At 39.4% G+C, this 20,214-nt stretch overlaps 1 protein-coding gene across 2 annotated transcripts; it reads right to left on the bottom strand.

Moving 5' to 3' along the window:
* Nucleotides 1–831: 831 nt before the first annotated feature.
* Nucleotides 832–19,749, bottom strand: sh2b1 (SH2B adaptor protein 1). Of its 2 annotated transcripts, XM_066642301.1 has the most exons (11): nt 19,261–19,749; nt 18,890–18,945; nt 15,042–17,179; nt 13,736–13,837; nt 13,423–13,514; nt 10,681–10,766; nt 10,181–10,333; nt 9,572–9,777; nt 8,638–8,812; nt 6,534–6,624; nt 5,060–5,209 (listed from the first exon to the last, which is right to left on the bottom strand). In XM_066642301.1, the coding sequence occupies exons 3-11, from the start codon at nt 16,743–16,745 to the stop codon at nt 5,188–5,190; spliced, it is 2,631 nt and encodes an 876-aa protein (XP_066498398.1). In that variant the 5' UTR covers nt 16,746–17,179; nt 18,890–18,945; nt 19,261–19,749; the 3' UTR covers nt 5,060–5,187. The 2 variants fall into 2 exon arrangements, with proteins under 2 accessions (XP_066498397.1, XP_066498398.1); XM_066642300.1 differs by lacking the exon at nt 6,534–6,624 and having other exon boundaries at nt 832–5,209.
* Between the last annotated feature and the right edge of the window lie 465 nt (nt 19,750–20,214).

Raw genomic sequence — 20,214 nt, 5'->3', positions numbered from 1 at the left:
AAAAGTTTGATTTGTTTGTCTAAGTGTGTGTGTATATATATATATATATATATATATATATACACGTGTGTGTAACAGGTAAATTTAGAAATGTTATTTTACATCTTGTGCATATTCATATAAATATTATTAATGAAAAAAGAGGATCATTTGCACCATATAAAATCATTATTTTGCCAGTCACAGCCCATTTCAACTACAACATGACTTCAGATATAATCATTAAAAATATTTCAAAAACATCTTGCATTGAAGTGTGAATCCATTTAACAAAACATTCAGACATCCATAATGGGTTATGAAAATCTCCTAGCTTTCACTTTCACATCAGGTATTCGTTGATACTGATAGACGGTCAAGGTTGCTTTGGAAGTTCAACCTTAAGAGACTCAATAATGCTAGTTTATCACATTTTGTGTAGGATCCAACTGTTCTTTGTATTTAAAATTTTGTTCTTTTTGAAAAGTTTGTACTTTGATAGTATTGATAAACTCCATCAGCTCAGACATGTATGATAGCTAAAGTTTCCTTCTTTAGCTTTTGACTGACACATACTGCTTTGTCAAATAATCCCATTAGGCAGCGATGCTGTTGATCCAGAAATTCTTGATATAAAAGGATATATTTATACCATACCATGTTTGGTATGTCAAGGGTATTTCTTTAGCATTTCACTGTAGATATCAGGCTAATATATCAAACATGCTTGTGTAGCCTAATACTTCAAACATCAAACAATTATGTAAATTATGCAGACATTTCCGTCGACTATTCTTTAAACCACAAAATCATCAGCCAACAGTCATGACTCAAAACATATTGTTTCAGCATATTTATATTATCATCATCATCATCATCATCATCATCACCACCATGATTATTTAATCTTCATCAATATTATTATTATTATTACTATTATTAAATTTATTTTAGTACCTGAAACTAATTACAGAGTGGACACCACTGTCCTCCTCAACACACGGTCCCAACACAGAGGGGGAGGAGGTGGGGGAGAGAGAGAGAGAGAGAGAGAGAGAGAGAGAGAGAGAGAGAGAGAGAGAGAGAGAGAGAGAGAGAGAGAGAGAGAGAGAGAGAGAGAGAGTGAAGAGAGAGAGAGAAAAGGAGCGTGAGAGAGAGAAGGCACAAATAGAAGTTTAAAAATACAGGGTAGGACATGAATACAATGAACAAAAACATGAGTGACAGGGCAATAGAGGTATAAAAACTGAAGAAGAGGACAGAAAAGTGGGATACAATAATGGGATGAAAGACGAAATTAGTAAGATGAAGGGTAGGCACTAAACTAGGTATTGGACATGGTGGCACAGATTGAGGCACAAAATCAAGACTGGCACAGAATAAAAGGAAATGGCAAAACACAGAAAAGGCACAGGGAAAAAAGGGCTATTTGATTATCCTCTTTTTTTTAACACGAGGAAACTGTAGTGGGACAGACTGAGGGAGCTTACAAGCAATATAAAAAGGCACAACAAATGTTGAAACTCAGAAAAATAAACAAATAAAAACAAACAGGAGAACAAATATTATGCATAAACAGAGTATACAACATACAACAAAGCCATTAAAAAAATAAAATAAAATTAATACTATTATTTAAAGAATTATTACTATCATAATTATTACCACGGTTACCATCCTTGTCAGCATATTCAATAAGAAACTATTTCTCTTGTAAATGAAGGACATTCTCTCTCCCTCCTACACCACTGAAACAAACTCACTAATAAACCTAAAAACTGTGCGCACGCACACATGTACAAAAGTAAGATGAGAGAGGATGTAGGGAGCACAAGTTAGACTAAGAGTACTTTAGAGACACAGACTCGGAACAAATAAAAAGACAGATAGCTTACATGAAAGAAGTGTAGCTGTTGGATATAGATACAGAAAGAGATACACGATGAGAAGGAGAAAGAGAGTGATTGTGTTCTGCCACTGGAGATAAGCTCAGTATTTTACAACCAAATCACTTTTACATCTGGATTATACCGCCACTTATTCCAGCACTCATTTTGTTTGTTTATCAGTCTACCAAATCTCATTATCAAACTGCAATGAGCACAAAAACAGACCCCATGGGAGTTTTTTAACATAATGAATATACTTTTGGGATTTAAAATGTGATAATACACTTTGGTTTAGGTCTAACTCAGAGCACCCGAATCCACCCTCAAGTAAAAATATACTGTTTTTACATGGATAAAATTAATGATTAAAACACTTAAAACTTGAGTAGAAGTATAAACGTAGTGGCATTCATCAAACAACATAAGTACTGAGTTACTTATATTATTGCAGAGGAACTTTTTAATTCTCCCAGCAACCATCAGAAAAATTGTGTACAGCTGTATTCTCCTTTTGGTCCAAACATATGCTAAAAGTTTGAAAATAACTGGAGTGACCAATCACAAAACAGCACAGATGCTCTCGCTACTAAAACATGTCTGGATTAAAACAAGTTTATATTCAAGTTATATTTAACCAAGTATGAATGGTTAAAAATATAACGCATAACTGAGTAGAAGTACAACAATTTGAACATATTTAAAACCTTACATAAGTACATACACATGTATACATCCAACTCTGGTCTGAATTCCCATATAAGGCAGCACTATATATGGTTTACAGCATTACTGTGATACTGACATTTACATAATCCAATAAATGAACATTTTTAAAATAATGCAGAATACTGTTCAATTATGTTACCAAAGCCAGTTTAAAAAATAAATATTTTTTTCAATCCTGAATTTCCCACCTGGATTACATGACCCAATTGAAACTTTATTCAGAATCAAATGCTACAACTGCCTATTTCAAAACTTGCATCAAGCATCATAGATTGACCCAAAAATAAATCTGTGCTCTTTCAAACTGATTCAACACACTCAATTTCACATTTTAAGAAAAGGAAGAGCAGAACATTCAGATGGTGCTGGGATACTGTAACAAATATTTGCATTTTATTCATTTTCAGAATTTGCAAGAATAAATACTACACCAAATATTACTCCAGTTCCAACATTTGGTTAGTGTTTATGGATCAGCATAAGTAATGTAATGAGCAGATATGCATGTGAAAATTACTGGATCCATGTATCAGTGCAGTCCTAGTAATTTGTACTTGTAGTGCAGCCCTAGTGAGTATTAAGCACATCTGTTATAGCTAACCAGAACACTGATGTGCTGTCTTAATACTTCTTGAATCTGTCAAACGACATCCGTTTCATTGTTTGAGTGATAATTATATTTGTTTGGGAACAGTTTATCTAGATACATTTTTTATTTATTAATGTTGCAATTTTCCATCATCTTCACACCAACTTATATTCCAATGATCTCACTTAGACATTATGTAAATTAATGAGTGGCTGGTAAGAATGGCAGCAATATACAGATGTGCTTTACAGTGGTTTGGTTCAGAAATATTGATCCTATCTCTCAACGCAATGCACCCTCCAGCAGAGGGCATTAGATGAGAGATAAGGGCTCATACACCTCAATGAAAGACAAGCTGACCACCAAGCCAGAGACCACCATGCAAATAATTCCAAGGGTAAAAAGGTCACCCCTGATCAGAAGAGCCAGTCTTGAGGAGTCTGATACATGTGTGACCCCAGGACTGAGGTAATAACAAAGGGTGACCAGATCACCGTCCAATCCGAAGATTTTAAGCTACTTCACCACGCCCCCTTCTCACTCAAGCGAACCAAACGGAGTAGGGGAGGGCGGGACTAGTTTGTGAATAAAAGGCTTCTCCAAATTCTATGTAAGCTCTAGAAAAACAAAATCCCAGACGTTTGTGAAATTCCGCCCGGACATTTTTTTCAGTCTAAAAAAGAGGACATGTCTGGGTAAAAGAGGATGTCTGGTCACCCTAAATAAAATCCATGGAGTTGTTTTAACATCTGTTTTATCAGACTTTGTTAACTGACTCACAGATGAGATTAGGTTATTTATTTTGGCAAACAACTAGCTGTTGCTAAGTCATGTGTGAAGCCTAGCATTGTTACAGCAGTGAGTGAGACTGAAATGTATGGAGAGAGATTAGTTTCAAAATACTTTACAAATGCCTGTCACGGAAACAAGTGAGTGACTTGAACCACAAATGCAGATTCTACATTTTACAAATAAATTTTAAATTCGAGACTTCGATTTTCGACAAATATTTGCAATGTAAATTTAAACAAATGTATTTATTTTCTCATTGTGATAAAATTGTGATATATCTATGAAAACCAAAAACATGTATTGATGAATGTAACTGTATTTGTACTAATTGCAGACTGTGAGACACAGATTGGGATGTATTCATTTGTGAACAGTGAAACATATTTGTGACTTGTGTTTAATTTGTGGTTTAACATTTACACATTTGTAAAGCATTTTGAGACTAATCTCTCTCCATAGAAATGAACAGGAAACACACACCAAAAAAAAGTGCTGCTGGTTGAAAAATCTGAAACGTGTGTGTGTAGGTATGTATGTGTGTAAATGATAGCACCACGTGGTGGTAAAGTACCATCCAGTGTGATTGCACGAGGTGAAAGTACAGTACCGCATCAACTGCTGCTGCCTTCCTATGCAAGAGAACTATGAGAGGGACCTTTAATATTGAGACGCACCAAGAAAAAAAAGCCAAAAAAGTAGTGTAACATTGACCAGCATTTCTTCAGCCAAGCTCCAGTTAGTGTACCGTTACTTTAGTGTTTTATTACACTCTTTCAGTGGTCAGTGTGTGTGCATTTGTTGCTGTCTGTATGTCTGTGAGTGTGTGCATCTCCCTCCGTCTCTCTCTCACTCAAAGCTTTTTTTTTTTTTTCTTTTTGTAGTGTTATTACTCTGTTCCTCACCCGACCCTGTCAGTTCTTCTTCCTACGAAGTGAAAAATACTGATTGTGACTGGCTCTCCTGCTCCACTCTCAGAAAAAAGAGTACTGGTTGTCGATGGCTCTCGCCCGGCCTCCCTCTCTCTCCTCGCCCTCCGCTCCTTCCAGCTGCCGGAGGGACACGTCCCTCTCTCGCTCCTCGCACTCATCTGTTCCACTGCCAGCTGCACCCGCTCCTCCTCCTGTAGCATCTGGATCACTGCTCCGCTCCTGAGGTGGTGTGGGGGGCGGTGGGCGTCCGGGCGGCAGAGGGGGAGGTGGGGGCTGTGGGGGACTACGGGGTCTGCTGCTCAAGTCTGTGAGAGAGAGAGAAAAAAAAAAGAGGGAGAGAGAGAGAGAGAGAGAGAGAGAGAGAGAGAGAGAAGAGGGAGGCAGTGGAAAGAGGAGTGAAAGAGAAAATGGGAGGGGGAAAGATGTGGAGGGATGGGAAGAGGCAAAGTTAAGGGGAGACAAATAGAGGCAGATAGATAAAGTGAGATACATCAAAAGCGAGTTAGAAAAAGAGAGAAACAGAGAAGAAAAACAGGATTGAGAAGCAAAAAATAATGCCCAATATGTCAACAAGGGAAGTTCCAGAAAAAAAGCAAGATGAAAGAGAGAAAGAAGATGGAAGAGACAGAGTAAAAGATAGAAAGAAATAGAAAGAGAAAACAAGAGTACGTAAATGAGAGATCTGTTTAAAAATAAGCCATTATCGTTACCCAGTAATGGAGCTAGACACACATAGCACAGACTCTTTACCGCTCTCCACAAAACACAATGAAATTGAGCGTGAAATCCTATTGTCTACAAATAACTCACAATAACTTGACAGTTGAAAAATAGTATTAGAGGAAAGTTCCCATAAAATAATGTAATTGTGGAGAAAGCTTGTCATCTGTCATATGTGTGACATATCATTTAAATATGGAAAGCTGTACTGAGCAGAACTGCTGCCATGTGATAAACAGATGCTAGAGTGAACAATGTTCAATGTTATCTGGTGACGAATAGGTCTAGGATGGGATCTAAGCAACTGAAATCCAGCCGTGAATGGAACGTTAGGCAGACATATGTGCTCTGAGGTGAATGGATGAGCTGCTACTCCACTTCCTCCCATCTCACTATCTCTGATATATAGTTCAGGCCCTTATTCCTTATTATTATTAACCATTTTTTCTGTTCTCTAAGCTGGATTGCTTTCTGTATATTATTGTGGACTAGACTTTGTCATAAAAGAATATTTTAGCATCTCTCACTCTGTCACATCTGTAGCATAGTCAGGTATCATACATCATCATTTCACTGTCCTTAAAACAAGCAATGATTCAAAACATAAAAACATGAAATAAATTGGCAGGGAGGTGCTGAGCTGGATTACCTGCCACAAGTCTTTTTCTGTTCTCTAATAAATAAATGAAAATGTTTCTGGTAAATGAATGTCTGCAACAGGTGTGAGAGAGATTATGCTGAAAAATGCTGGAGTAATACTTTATTTTATCAGTTAGTTTATATGCTCCTCATTCCACTGTGCTATTTCTTACCTTGGATCAATGCTGTAAAACTATCATGTCTTTTATTTTTTTGTTTCAATCCCTCCCCTTCTCTCTAGCTCTCTCTATTAAATCTGGTCTCACTTACACACAGTCAGAGATGGGGGTTGATGGAGAGTCAGGGTGGCGCGTGGTGATGGCATCACAGACTGTGGGCCGGCTGCCTGCCCTGTCCCGGCCTGCGAAGATGACCCAACGACAAACAACAACAAAGACAGCCAATCAGAGCTTTGGTCGGCACTGGCAGGGGGAAGGGCCTGAGGATAAGAAGGTAGGGCAAAGGGGCAGAGCAAGGAGTGGTGCATGAAGAGGATAAATGCAAGTAGAAAAAGATGAATTATTATGATATTAGAATGAAAGACAGAGAAATGCAAGTGCAAAGATTTGAGCAAAGGAAAGACTGACATGGCTGGGATGATAGAAATAAATTATATAGAGACTGAAGTGAAAACGAGTAGAGATGCCAGAGAATTATGTGAAAAATTGGGGATGAGTTTAAAATGAACATATTAATTCATTAAAATCATTTATTTAATATGGCTGCAGTGACTATACCATTTCTAATTAAGGTTATGCCTTATTTGCCACAGAAAATATTAGTACACAAGCCTGACATTGCACCCAGAGATGCACATTTTTGCAGATTCTATTGATAAATAACTTGCCAAGTAGTCAATAAACATCTTATTTAAAAAAAAAATAAAGGCGCAAATTAAAATATAATTTAAAAAGATAGTTTTGGTTCTGAAATCTAATTGGCTGAACCATGTTGCAAGCCACTGTAAAATGATTAATACACACGCTTATTAGTGTCCAAATCTGAATTCTGTATTAATGCACCAAGAAATTAAAAAGTGACATAATATACAACTCTCCCACAGGTTTACACAGTTAATAAAATGTCTATTACATGCTTTGGTTAAAATACCACAAGGATCAGACAACAACAGTCTTCTCTTCCAGCCCTTTTCAGAAGAATATGCTTCAGTGCCTGTTCCTTTAAGTAAAATTGAGAGACTGAGATGCTAGGAGAAGAAACACTAGTTTTATTAATTTTTACTCCATTCTCTTTTTTTGCCATCACTTATTTCTACATGCCTTTTGTATTTGTTTTGCTTTGTTTAACCTTAAGCACTGTGATTGCAGACTAAGAGGCAGGACAATTCTGAAGTGCCTGCCATCTAAGCAAGAAGAAGCACAAAATCACAATGACTTAGGCAGATGAAAACCTACAGTTTGTGGGAGTTCCAGATCCCCAAAAGAATGGGTAATGCCCTCAAAGTGATTTTATTATATATGTTCCCTTTAAGAACTGTTCCTTACTTCCTATACAGAACTTGAAAACTGATTCTTAACACCACTATTTTTAGCATTACATTTTAGTAATGGTAACAATCAGAAACAACTGCCGATTATACCTTCATGCATACATTTTTTCCAAACATTCCTTAATGTGAAAAGTAGTCCTGCATATTCAATTAGAAGTTGTTGTTTTGCCCATCTCAAAAAAAAAAAAAAAAAAAGAAAGAAAAAAAAAAAAAGAAAGAAAAATGTGGGGAAAGGAAGATGAGAAAAGGAGGGATAAAGGGTGAGAATATCTGAAACAACTGGGAGGTGATGTGGAGGAAGCAGGGTGTTAAGAAAGACTGCAGCTGAAAGCTGGAATTTTTATAAAAGGTTTAGTCTGGTAAGGGATTCTAGGGAAGGAAGCAGTGAGGCACATCCGGCCATGTGTACTGAAGAAAACAATATATAAAAAAAGTCAGAAAAACTTCACACTCAATTAACAAAGCCATGCACAACCAGCAAACTACAAACTTCATTTATGTGAATGGAACTCCACAAGCGGACAGTCACAAATCGAGCTGAAAGCCAATGCATGCAATGGCTGGTGACGGGAAGTCATCTTATTTATAGACAAAGTCCTATTGTAGCCATACGCCATGGTCATGAAGTACTTCTGCACTGTAATTATGCACTCAGATTAGCATAAATGCTCATAAACACAAGGCAGAAATCCAATGCATTCTGATATTGCTCTGTATGCTCAATGTTTTCACAATGACAGCAAAACAGACTTAGCAAAAGTTAATATTAAAGCTCTGATGGTGATCCAGCACAAATCACTATCTATAACCATACCTACGCTCCCAAGCCCTCCACCCCTTCAACGCTGACCCCGGTGTGAGTACCTGGCTGCCGGACAGCTGTGGCGCCGACAAAGCTGATGAGAGTGACGTCAGAAGCCCCACCAGATTCCAGGGGGATGGGGTGCACCCGGAAATGCTCCAGCATGTCAAAGATGGACTGGAACCAAAGGTGCTGCACACGACACTGGCCATCTTCATTCAGAGAAAGCCGCAAGTGCTGTGGAGGGGAGGACATTAAGAAAGAGATTAAAATATTTTGAAACTGAAAAAGGGATGGAGCAACTCATGGGGTCTCATATTACCACTGCTTAACCCTTGAATGTTGCATTTTTTGCCAGTGATAACTAAAGAATGTTTGGTACTAGGGATGCACCAATCCGATACTAGGATCAGATATCAGTCCAATATCAAAAAGATGGGGTATTGGAAAATTAGGAATTAAGGATAAGGGAAAGTTAAGTCGAGAAGTATAAATGATAAATAAGTGCATGGTTGAGTAGGGTTATGCCCTATCGTGTCGTTTGCGATAATATCGTCATAATTTTTAAAACTCTGTATCGTGATAATAGTGATATTCTGACTTGATTATGTAATGACCTCTTGTACTTACCCATAACATGGCCTACTTTCTTTACATGAGTGATTTAGTCACAATAAAGTATGGTGGAAAGTGGCTCTGAGGTGGAGAAATTTGCTCCAAAAAGGTGGTGGTTTGCTTACAAAATAACCAATGTACAATTAACCATGGTATTGTGAAAAATATATATTTTTTACTTTATTTTAATTCATAATATTTATTTGGTTGCAATAGTGTGCTTTTAAAAATTTTTTTTTGAAAAAAAAGTTTTTTCCAGTGTTTTCTTCATATCACCAAGAATATGATTATCACCAAAATACCCTGAAATATTGTGATATTATTTTATGGCAATATTGCCCACCCCTATGGTTGAGTGTGTCTGACCCATGAAAGGCTCACCTTAGCTTTACCCTGGAAATTGAAGGTGAGGACGTACTCCCCGCGCCTTGTCTCACTCTGACGTACCAAGAAGACGCCATGGCTTGCCATTCCACCAGCCAGCACCAGCTGAGCAGCCTTCAGCCGTGAGAGTGTGCCATGAAACCACTGACACTCACTCAGCGGGTGCTCCACCGGCTCTGCCGGTTCGGAAAACAGGAAAGACCCTGAGGAACAAGAGTTACTATATGAGGAAAATTTATTTCTACACGATAGTTTGAAACAGTCAGTGTATGAAGCTGTGGATTAGAAGTAAAAAGTTTTTTGGAGTTTGATTTTGAATTTAGCTAAAATCAGCCATGTCTGATTCTGAAACTCTTAAGTATTTAATTGGAAATGTATGACTTGCAGAGCATGTGGGAAAACTTTTAAACTGATCAGCATTTGGGATAAGATGATAATCAATATATGATTTTTGGCAAAGCTTGATTAACACACTGCAAAGTGGAATCTATTTTGATTTCATGCATTTTTTGTAATGGCCTTATTCTGTACACAGTTGCAATGGGTCTGGAGCCTATCCATAATCTCTGAGCTCAGGGCCATTTTAGATAAATTGTGTGAGATTACCTGTGGCGTCGGGGGTTTCTGCAAATGGCGTGCCAAGGCTAGCTCCACCTCCACCCAGCAATCGACTGTCTGTTTCGTCAAGAGGGGCACGGGGTGGCAACTCAGGAGGAAGAGGCTCCAGCAGTGGAGAACCACCAACCCCTCCATAGCATACTGCACATAAAAAGGGTATACTAATGTAACGTTCAACCTGTCATTGTGCAATACAGAAAATCTCTCTCATGATCACACAACATTTCCCAATGTAGACATTTATAATAATACAGATATTAAATAAATAATAAAATAAAAACGTACATGCACAACAAAACTATTTAAAGATGCTTTAACTGGCAGGCTATGACCATCAAAACAACGTACACACATTGCAAAATCAGAAAATACTTCCCAAATAAGAGCAAATCTAGTTTTCTGCTGTTTGTAAGTTGGGTTTTAAAATATTTGAATCTGTATCTGCCAACACCAAATCTAACACATGGTTACAAACATAACACACTGACCTTGAGACAGGCGGTCACTGAATTCTGGTGTACCACTGAGGTCCATCTGTGCACCACCACAAACTCCCTCAACATCCTCTTGCTCACTAGGATAAAAAGTCAGAGAGTATAATCAATATTTATTTATTTATGGCAGATGAGTTCTCTTACAAAAATAGAAAAGCCTCAAAAAACCTTAGCAAAAATGATTAATCAAATTATTGAGATTCCACTTTGAAACGCTATGTTGCTAAGCTAATTGAGAATGTTAGAAATCAACAGTTAAAAAAAACAAAAACACTACTATCCAGTGAGAATTATTTGAGGTCTGAGGATTTTTACCTGCAAATAATGTTTTTCATTGCAGCACTTGCAAGGTAAGAAAATATTTGCAAAAGTGTTTGGAAACTAAACAAACTGCATGAATGCTTTGGGTATTACAACGGATGAAAATATTTTAAATTATATCTTTATATATATATATTAAGTCAGAATCCATTGATCCTCCGCCCAAAAATGTTATACTTTTGCCAGTATATAACCAGAAGTACAAATGTTTTGGTATCCTCACAATTATTGTAAATAACTGTTTTTAATTAGCAACACACCCTCAATCATCAGTAATTTAAATGGAGAAAAATAGTTACTCTGCAATCTGGTATCATTGTGTGCACTACACTGAACATGGACCAGAGAAAGCAAGTGTCTGATCACACAATCTATCACTTTCTGAGACTAATGATGAAGCGCCAGGATGACTTCACTGCTAAAAAATTTAAGCTTCCAAATATTTGTGGAACAAATTAAGGTAACCTTTAATATTAAGCCAGTTGGAGTTGTTTGCTCAGAAAAAGTGGCAAATGTATCTAATTACAGCCTCAGAAGTCTCACAGAGCGTGACACGTGATTGCTTCTAAACACTGTGCAAACAAAAATATCATCCGTTTTGTCCATGCCATTTTCATTTCGTTTACATTTTTAAATTCTGTTAAATCAAAAGTCAAAAGCAATTCTGATATTTACTAAATATGGAACAATAATGGATGCCAATTACTTCTGTCTATTTCCAAGTTACTTCAGAGAAACTGGTAGATTTTGTTATAGTTATAGATTCAATACCCCTTGAGAAAGGAGATAGTGGCAACTGGGGTGATAGGAGAAGGAAATAGGTTGCAGGTGTGTGTGTGCGGATAGGAAAAGGTGAGGTCTGAGGATTCATCAGGGAAAGAGAAGGTGCTTGGATGAGGGAGTAAAGCAGCCCTGCATTGAACATTACTTGTTACGGGGTTTTTCAAATCAGTCAGTTGAAGTCCAGCGAGAGGTTATTCACCACAGTTCACAGGATATCAACACCTTTGTTACTACTAAGGAGAACACCAGCACAAGTGTACAGGAGGGTGAATCTGATGTTAACCAGAGGAATGGTGGAGAGCAGGAGAGGGTGAAACAAGGAGTGAAAGAGAAAGGAATTGGGCAGAGAATAAAAATAAAATGGCGGTATCCTTATCTCTAAGGAGAAAGATGCTGTGGGTATAGAACAGTTTTGGCCTATAAGTCTTTTTAATGATTTTCTTTAGTGTGACAGTGCAGAGACTTTGAAAGCAACCAAAGTAATTGATATGTCAATACAAAAGGCAGGGGTTTCTGACTTTGCAGGATGTTTGGAACATAGATTCAGATTCAGACAGCAAAGAAAGAGGGTAGAGATCTACATGTCGTTTTCCTAGATTTAGAGAATGCCTTTGTCTCAGTGCTTTTCAAAGCCTTTGAATTTCTAAGTGGGTCGTAGGCGGGGAGAGGTCGCAGGATAGTACTCGGCTTCCCCAATCAGGGCTTACATGGACGACATGACTGACATGACGACTACTGTTCCTTGCACACAGCAGTTGCTGGGGAAGTTAAATGGTAATCTAAGGTTGGCTAGGCTGAAAGTTAAACTGAGCAAATCTAGAAGTCTGTCAACTGTCAAAGGAAAATTTGTACAGGAAAATTTTTGTATGGAAGGAGAAATGATTCCTACAGTACTGGAGAGACCAGTGAAGAGTTTAGGTAGATGGTATAGTGCAGCGCTAAATGATTACCGACCAAGTTGTGGGAATAAAGGCTGAATTGGTGAAGGCTATTAATAGCATTGATAGATCATGTCTGCCAGGGAAGTTGTAATTGTGGTGTCTGCAGTGTGGCTTACTGCTTCATATTAGATGGCCTTTGACAGTTTATGACCTTTCGATCATGGAATTAGAGAGGAAGGAAAGGGCTATGAACAAGGCTATAAGGAAGTAGCTGGGGTGCTACAGCGTTTAAGTAGTGTGGCATGGTATGAGAGAGGGGTACTGAAGCTACCACTCAAGTTTAGTTGAGGTATTTAAATGTGCAAAGGTGAGCTGCGAGTTGATTTTGTCAGGATCGAAAGATGCAGTAGTTAAAGCAGTAGTGCCCGTCACAAAAGCAGGAAGGAAGTGGAACACACGAGTGGCAGTGCAGGTAGCCAGGAGCTCATTAGTGCTAATGGATGTGATTGGCCAAGTGCAATGCAGAAGAGAGAGCCTTGGGTCAGGTGATACGTGGCAGGCGTTTAGTAAGGCCACATCACCAGAGAGAAAGCAAATAATGACTAGATCAGGAAGAGGGGGCACGGTGTGTAACAGCAGCGTCACAGGCAAATGCTCTGTAGAGGTGCTGTTGTGATTGTTGGTGATGTAGCATGTAAAGATCACATGGAACTGGTGGGACTGATTTACAAACAACACGTCTCTATGTTACCTCAGACAAATTCCATTCCTGATGTCACTCAGCCAAGCTCTCATCTGAACTGCGTCTCTGGTCTCAATTATATACTGCACCTGCCCTTCCAACTGACATTAGAAGAAAAAGACAAACAGAGAGTGAGGGAGAGAGAGGAAAAAGCATAAAATTGTTTAAAAATAACACAAACATAAAAATAGTACAATTTTCGTTCAAATAATTCTTATTAAGTCTGGTTATGAGAGATGTTAAAATAAAGTTATAAGAATGCCTAAAGAGAGAAAGACAGCAACACAACCTGATAGAACACAGTGATATCGTTAAAACCCACCTGCAGAAGGAAAGTATTCTCTTTGTCTGGCACCTCAAGAGCTGTGGTGCTCCTCACATCAACAATGGAGCAACATGGTATAGTCAGTCTGGGCTTGGAGGACTGGACAGTAAGAAAATAAATTATACTATTTAATTAACTTCCATAACCCACAAATTGCATCACCTGGATTCAGAGAATCACCAAGCAGGCATAAAATTTCACCCTCTTAAGCAAACCAAATAACTTTCATGACTAACAGATGAAACTTATTAACATTTACTGCAGACTGCTCGCAAAAGTCAAAGTATTAATTTCAGACAGCTGTGTAAAGTGGAGTTGGAATCGGAAGGTCACTTATTCAAGCCCTTCAACTGGCAGAAAAATTGGGTTTGGGTGGAGTGAAGGAACAACACTGTCTCCTCCCTCCGGCCACAGCTGAGATGCCCTTGAGCAAGGCACCTAAACTCCAAATCCTCCCCAGGTGCCAAGAGTGTTGACCGCTGCTCTGAGTTTGTGTGTCCTCTGTCCTATGTGTATGTACATATTTAATTTAAATTAATTTTAAAAATATAATAGCAATCCATAGTATCAAGTATCAATCTAGTATATATATCAATCCATGTTATAATAAACGTTTTACTAAACAGGGTATTGTTAACATTCCTAAAAGATGTGGTTTGTATCAAGGTGTCAGTGGATTAAAATAAAGTGATCACAAGCCAACAGATGTTCTCAGAGAAAAATATTTGGTGAAATTTCTGTTCAAAGGACAGTCTATTATTAGACTAGTATCAATTGCTTTGGGTTTATGCAGATGATGTGTTCCACATAAATATATTTTTCAAAATGTTTCTATTATTCCTTGATTTGATATGAAATGGAACATACACAAAGTCAATAGGTTTCTTTATAGTGGTGATGACAGAAACCAGGGTTTATGAACACAATTACAGCCATTTAAAGTTCATGTTCATGAAAATAATGTGTTTAGGTTGTATTTACTCTTTAAAATCGTCTCATAGGAAGAAGATATATTTAAAAAAATTTCAGTTCACTGCAAAGGAGTAGTCTGCCATTTTACCATTATCAGCATTCCATATATTTTGTCAAAATTAAAAAATTTTTAAAAGCATTCTTTAAAATTTGAAAATATATTGACAAACATGTTTTCTGTAGGCAGGAAACTGACGTGTCTCTGTGATCTGCTATAACTTTTGAAAACTTAATTTGACCTGAATGGCAGTGGTAGGGAAAAAAATTTGAAGGGATTTTAAAACAAACAAATGAAAATGTATCAAGCAAATCATATAGTTCTTTCACATACCTTAGGAGGGATGTAAAACTCCAAGAAGTACTCCTCTCCTCTCTCCCCTCCTTCCTTGTCTCGCTCTTTTAATACCAGCCGACACTTGTGCCAGCGTGTGCTCCGTCCACCTATAGCTCCTCCTGTGGCCAGAGGCTGAACTCCACCTGTCTGCCCTACACCAGAGCTGGAGGCCATGTTGTTGTCCGTACCATGGTGGAGCAGTCCAAAGGAAAATCCTGGAAAACTGTGAGAGCCAGAAAACTCATCCGATGATGAAAAGACGGTGACACCTCCCTCTCTGACAAGTCTGCCCGTCTTTCTGGGGGCTGCCGCACTGCTGGGGGGCAGGGCTGAAGGCAAGAGGCCTGAAGAGGGTCCCATGTTGGTGGACAAAGTGGGTGGAGGAGAGCGGGACAGCCGCAGCTTTTCCAGTCTATGACTCCACTTCTCTTTTTCACCTTCTCCATTACTCCTCCTCCGGTCACGTGCTTCAGAGAGTGAGAGAGAGGTAGCACTGCTGGATGAAGAAGGCGGCAGGGATGATGAGGAAGAGTGAGGGAGTGAGAGAGGGAGAGAAAGAGAGACAGGGAGAGAGGCTGGGATGCCCTGAGAGCCTGAACTCCTCTTCCCATCCTGCAGGCCTGTAGTGTAGCTGTAGCTGGAGGGCAGTGGCGTGGGGTTTGTGGGGCCACAGTTCTGTGGGGAGTCGCTGGAGGAACTGCGCCAGTGCAGAATGCCCCGCATGCTCCCCCGAACACTCCGGCCCACACTTCGCAGGGAGAAACGCTTCTTCAGTTTGTTTTTGGAGTGACCCCCTGTCGGTGTGCCATTACCTTTAGATCCCGAGTTTAACTGCATGCCAGAGGTGGGGCTTATTGGAGTCTGGCTATCAGTTAGAGGCCCACCCTCTGACTCTCCATCCTTCCCTGCTTGCTCATCTGACTCTGCCTCCTCTCCTGTCACAGGTCCAACCCACCCATCCTCCTCCTCTTCCATGTCACCAGGTAAGTTGCCAGGACACTGCTTAACCGTCAATCGATCCTCTTTTCGCCCATTGTTGCCCCCCATTGAGGAGGAGCACGATGAAGAAGAGGAAGGGGGAAGAATTTGTGTGTGAGCATAGGAATCCTGAAATGCCGAAGGATTCGGGAACTTCTCCCCTGCTTGGTTGTCCAATCCTACCCGAGTTGACAGGGGTTTTGGAGGAGCCCGAATGTGAGCAGGCGGGCAGGTGGCAGTGGTTTCGGCTGGCAAAAAGGGTGGAGATGTTGGCTCTTCTTCCAGCGATGTAGCATCAGTTTGGGCCACCCAGCACCCTGTCCCCTCCCTGCCTGCTCCACTTCCCTCCAGTTCACTCTCAAAATGCCGAACAAATCGGTCTGTGAAACGGCGGCAGAAAGCAGCAGCAGAGTCTGGGGAGTAATGCGGATTCTCCAGTAGAAAAGCACGGAAATGACGGGCAAAGTCACCAGCCGCTACCCGGGCATGGAGCTCACAGAACTCGGTCCAACTAAGGCAAGGAGATGGAGAGGGTGTGGGCGTGTCTGAAAGAGAAGACAGTGGCTGGCCAGCTGGGGCTGGTGGGGGTAAAGGAGGAGGGCGTGGAGAAAGGGGCAGTAGGGAGGGTGATGGAGGGGAAGGGGAGGGAGAGGGAGATGGTGGAAGAGGGGAGGAGCTTGCTGCAGCCCGTGGGCTGGGTGGGGTTAAAAGGGAACCGTTCATAACTGACTAAGCAAGCAACTGCTCTGTTGTGACTTGGAAACTAATCACTGAAGCCTTCTCAACAAGGTTTTAGCGACTGTCAAAAATTGATGTGTTGAGGTGATGGCAAACACTTTTCATTGGATAAATTTTCACACGGTTTGCAATCTGGGGAAAATTATGGTCCAAAGAACGAGTAATGATGGTGTGTTCCCCCCATTTAATTAGCGAGCGAGCTGTTAGATAAAAAAGCAGCTGTAAAAAAGTTTATGCACTCTGCTTAAAGACATGCTAATTCACATAAAAGCATCTACATGCTGAGTGTCTTCATCCATCAGAAAGATGATGAAAACCTAGTTTTGTGAGTAGTAGTGCTGATGAGATGCTTTGATCCCCCTTTTCGTGGTCTTGTGTTTTCAAGGGCCTACAAGCAGCCAGAAGAATGGATCCATGGCCTGCAATGAAGCAACAACAAAAAAAGTTATGCAACTCAGTAGTTTTGAGATAGTAAATAAAAAGTCCAAAATTTGGACACAAGTCCATTTATAATGATTTACACCTTCCTCATTTATTAAAGAATCATCTGCAGCTTTGTTTAGCACGGTGCAAATTGAAGTCCATAGTATGCTTGTATCATTACCTGCATATATTTGCAATAAATATGAGCTGAGTGACTTTGCTACTGGGCAATGCTCAATTCTGGGTTCAAGTTACCTGGCTAATGGAAAAATCCTGTATTACAATTAAAAAAACAGAAACCCCAAATATAGAGCAGTAGTGTATTGAACAAGCATTGATGTGTTTATATTTTTATATGAGGGGAGAAAGAAAGAAAGAAAGAAAGAAAGAAAGAAAGAAAGAAAAAGAAAATGGCTATACATAAATTTGAAGAATGAGGGAATTGTTTGTTATGCTTAATATACTAAAGCAGGGGTGTCAAACCAGATCCACGGAGGGCCGTGTGGGTGCAGGTTTTCTTTCCAACCATGCAGAAGCCACACCTCATTCCACCTGTTTTTAATCATAGGATCTAATCAATAGATCTTGACTTTCAGTAGTGTGGGGCTTTTGCGTGGTTGAAAAGAACACCTGCACCCACATGGCCCTCCGTGGATTTGGTTTGACACCCCTGCACTAAAGGCTAATTAGGATCAAATTTGGTTATTTCCCTTAAGAGTGACTACTATTGCAAAAACAACAGTAAAATAATAATATGGCATAAGGATCTTGTGAGTGTTTGGTTTTCTTTTTTTTCCCCCCAAGCACCCATTTGGCCAATGATCATTTTTCTTTTAAGTATCAATATGAAGCAAACTCTCTATGTATAGTCTATGTGCTAATGAGACTACACACTTCCCAAAATATATAATAAGTGCTTGAGGTCATTTTCTAGAGATGCATGAATGAGTCAAATATAAAAATGTACCTATAACCATTAGTAAGACATGGCTCATCGTTATTCTCAGAACAAATTGCCTAAGTCAATATGCCCAGAACCAGAGGGTAGTTGTTATTCTACAAAGCAGGATTTCTCACTTTAGCCAGAAAATTTAAGCCTTAAGTTAGAAGTGTCCATTAATAAAAGAGGTGAGAGCCAGCCCTACTGAATAGTCCTCAAGTTAACTCATTAATTATTATTATTTGTGGAACAGCCCCCTGATGTATCTATTCTGGTCATGAGTTTTTTTAGTTTTAGCTTTAAATTGAAATCGGTTTCAATTTGCCTCACTACTTTTATATCTTCAATTAGCAAGGCAAATAATTTTAAAATGTGGATAACTGTCACTTATTCAAGGATTAGAAATATTGGTCAAGAGGATGAAAACAAGCTTGTTCACAGTGAAAAATTTAGCTAGCATGCTGATAAAAAAACAATAAATATTTCTGGTGTTTTTTTGTAGGTTAATGAGGTTTGGATTTTAATATGACAGTTAAGGCATCAGTAAGGTTTAACAGGTGCTATGCGAGTGGTTCTGAACAAACGGACTCGTTTTCTAAGAGAGTATTAAAGGTCTTCTACTGGATACTATTGATCTTGAATTGTGACAACTGAGTCATTTCTCATTAGGAAGCAAAACCATCAGGTTTTAATCCAAACACTTCAGCATCAGAGTTCCCATTAAAACTGCAACCAAACCAGTAAAAACGAGCCGACGATCACTCACCATTTTCGGCTCCTTGTGTAACTCGAGACCGGCGCCTTTCTTGTGTTGTGGGTTCGCTAGCGTTTAAAAGGAAACAACAGATCAGACTCACGCACTCAGACACAGGCCTCAACAACACAGCTGTCATATAATCACACACTAGACTCTGATATTAGACTCTAGCTAACGAGGCAACGTCGGTGACACTGGTAGAGTAATATTACGTACTACAGCACAACAACGACCTAATATTGTCAATACAATTTGCACGGTGGCTAATAGGCGAGCCCAGCAACTTTTGCTTATAAAAGCGTTAGCGAGTTGGTCGGCTACTGAGGGTCTGCTTCTTATAGTTAATGTTGGTATATCGTTTAGAGAAAACACATTCATACCTTGCTATGAATAGGCAGCATTTGCAAACGGCCACGGAAAATAGCTAATGTAAGTTAGCCCGCTGGCCAGCTAACGAGGCTACTGTCCGTAAATTACCTCTGTTGTAAATAGCTAGCTAACTAGCCAGAGAGCTACATAGCTGGTAGCAGAGCCAATAATCCAGTGTTTTTGCCTTCAGACACTCTCTCCACAGTCGAGTTTCTCTCCCTCCTCTAACGCTGCACATCAACCCGCTGTGATCCTGTTCATGAACTCTATAGTCGCTATTACAGCCGTGTATGGCGACAGTAAATTACTCTGCTCTGTTGTGGTAAGATTGTGGGTATTTTTCTGTTCCTGTCCGACTGAGTCTCTCGCGATACAGAGAAGGAGAGAGCGGAGGCTGGGGGCCAGAGAGAGTGAACAGCAGCACAAGGGGACCGAGCACCAGCAACAAAGATACACAAGAGCCAGCGTGGGGGACACATATATATACACATGTACCTGTTTGTGTACATTTTCTGTGGAGGGCGTGTATTTTTTTTTATCTTCTAACAAACAACTGTCATCAGCTTTAATCAGAAACCACGAAAAGATTTTTGGCTTGTGTTAGATCACAAGAAACAGATGTTTGGGTCCTGGCTGCAGTTACATAGTTATACCATCTAGCCAATTAAACATTTTGGAACATGTAGTTTGAGATTATGAGTGACTGGAAAATCAAGATGGTTATGGAAATCAAACCAGTAATTAATAACAGAGCTTAAGAAGTGTCATATACTATAAGTCATCAAACGTATGCAAAAAAAACCCCTGTTGTGTAAAGATTCAAATTTTTTAATAATCTGAACAGTTATATTACTTTTTTTATATAAATCTTTCTGATCATTTTACAGTGCAATTATTTGCAGTGTTTACCATATTGCATGAACATATAAACTTTAATCATTACATATAAAAGCATATAAAATAAG

This window comes from Hoplias malabaricus, chromosome 13 (assembly GCF_029633855.1).
Source record: "Hoplias malabaricus isolate fHopMal1 chromosome 13, fHopMal1.hap1, whole genome shotgun sequence".
Taxonomy (NCBI): Eukaryota; Metazoa; Chordata; class Actinopteri; order Characiformes; family Erythrinidae; genus Hoplias; species Hoplias malabaricus.
Note: the sequence above shows the minus strand (reverse complement) of the source record. Positions and strands in the feature narration are given on the sequence as shown.

Coding starts and splice junctions, on each gene's coding strand:
- sh2b1 (XM_066642300.1), bottom strand. CDS start 16,745: ATGAACGGTTCCCTTTTAACCCCACCCAGCCCACGGGCTGCAGCAAGC. Junction 10,334..10,680: donor CAGTGACCGCCTGTCTCAAG/GTCAGTGTGTTA, acceptor TTTTATGTGCAG/TATGCTATGGAGGGGTTGGT. Junction 9,778..10,180: donor AGAAACCCCCGACGCCACAG/GTAATCTCACAC, acceptor CTTGTTCCTCAG/GGTCTTTCCTGTTTTCCGAA.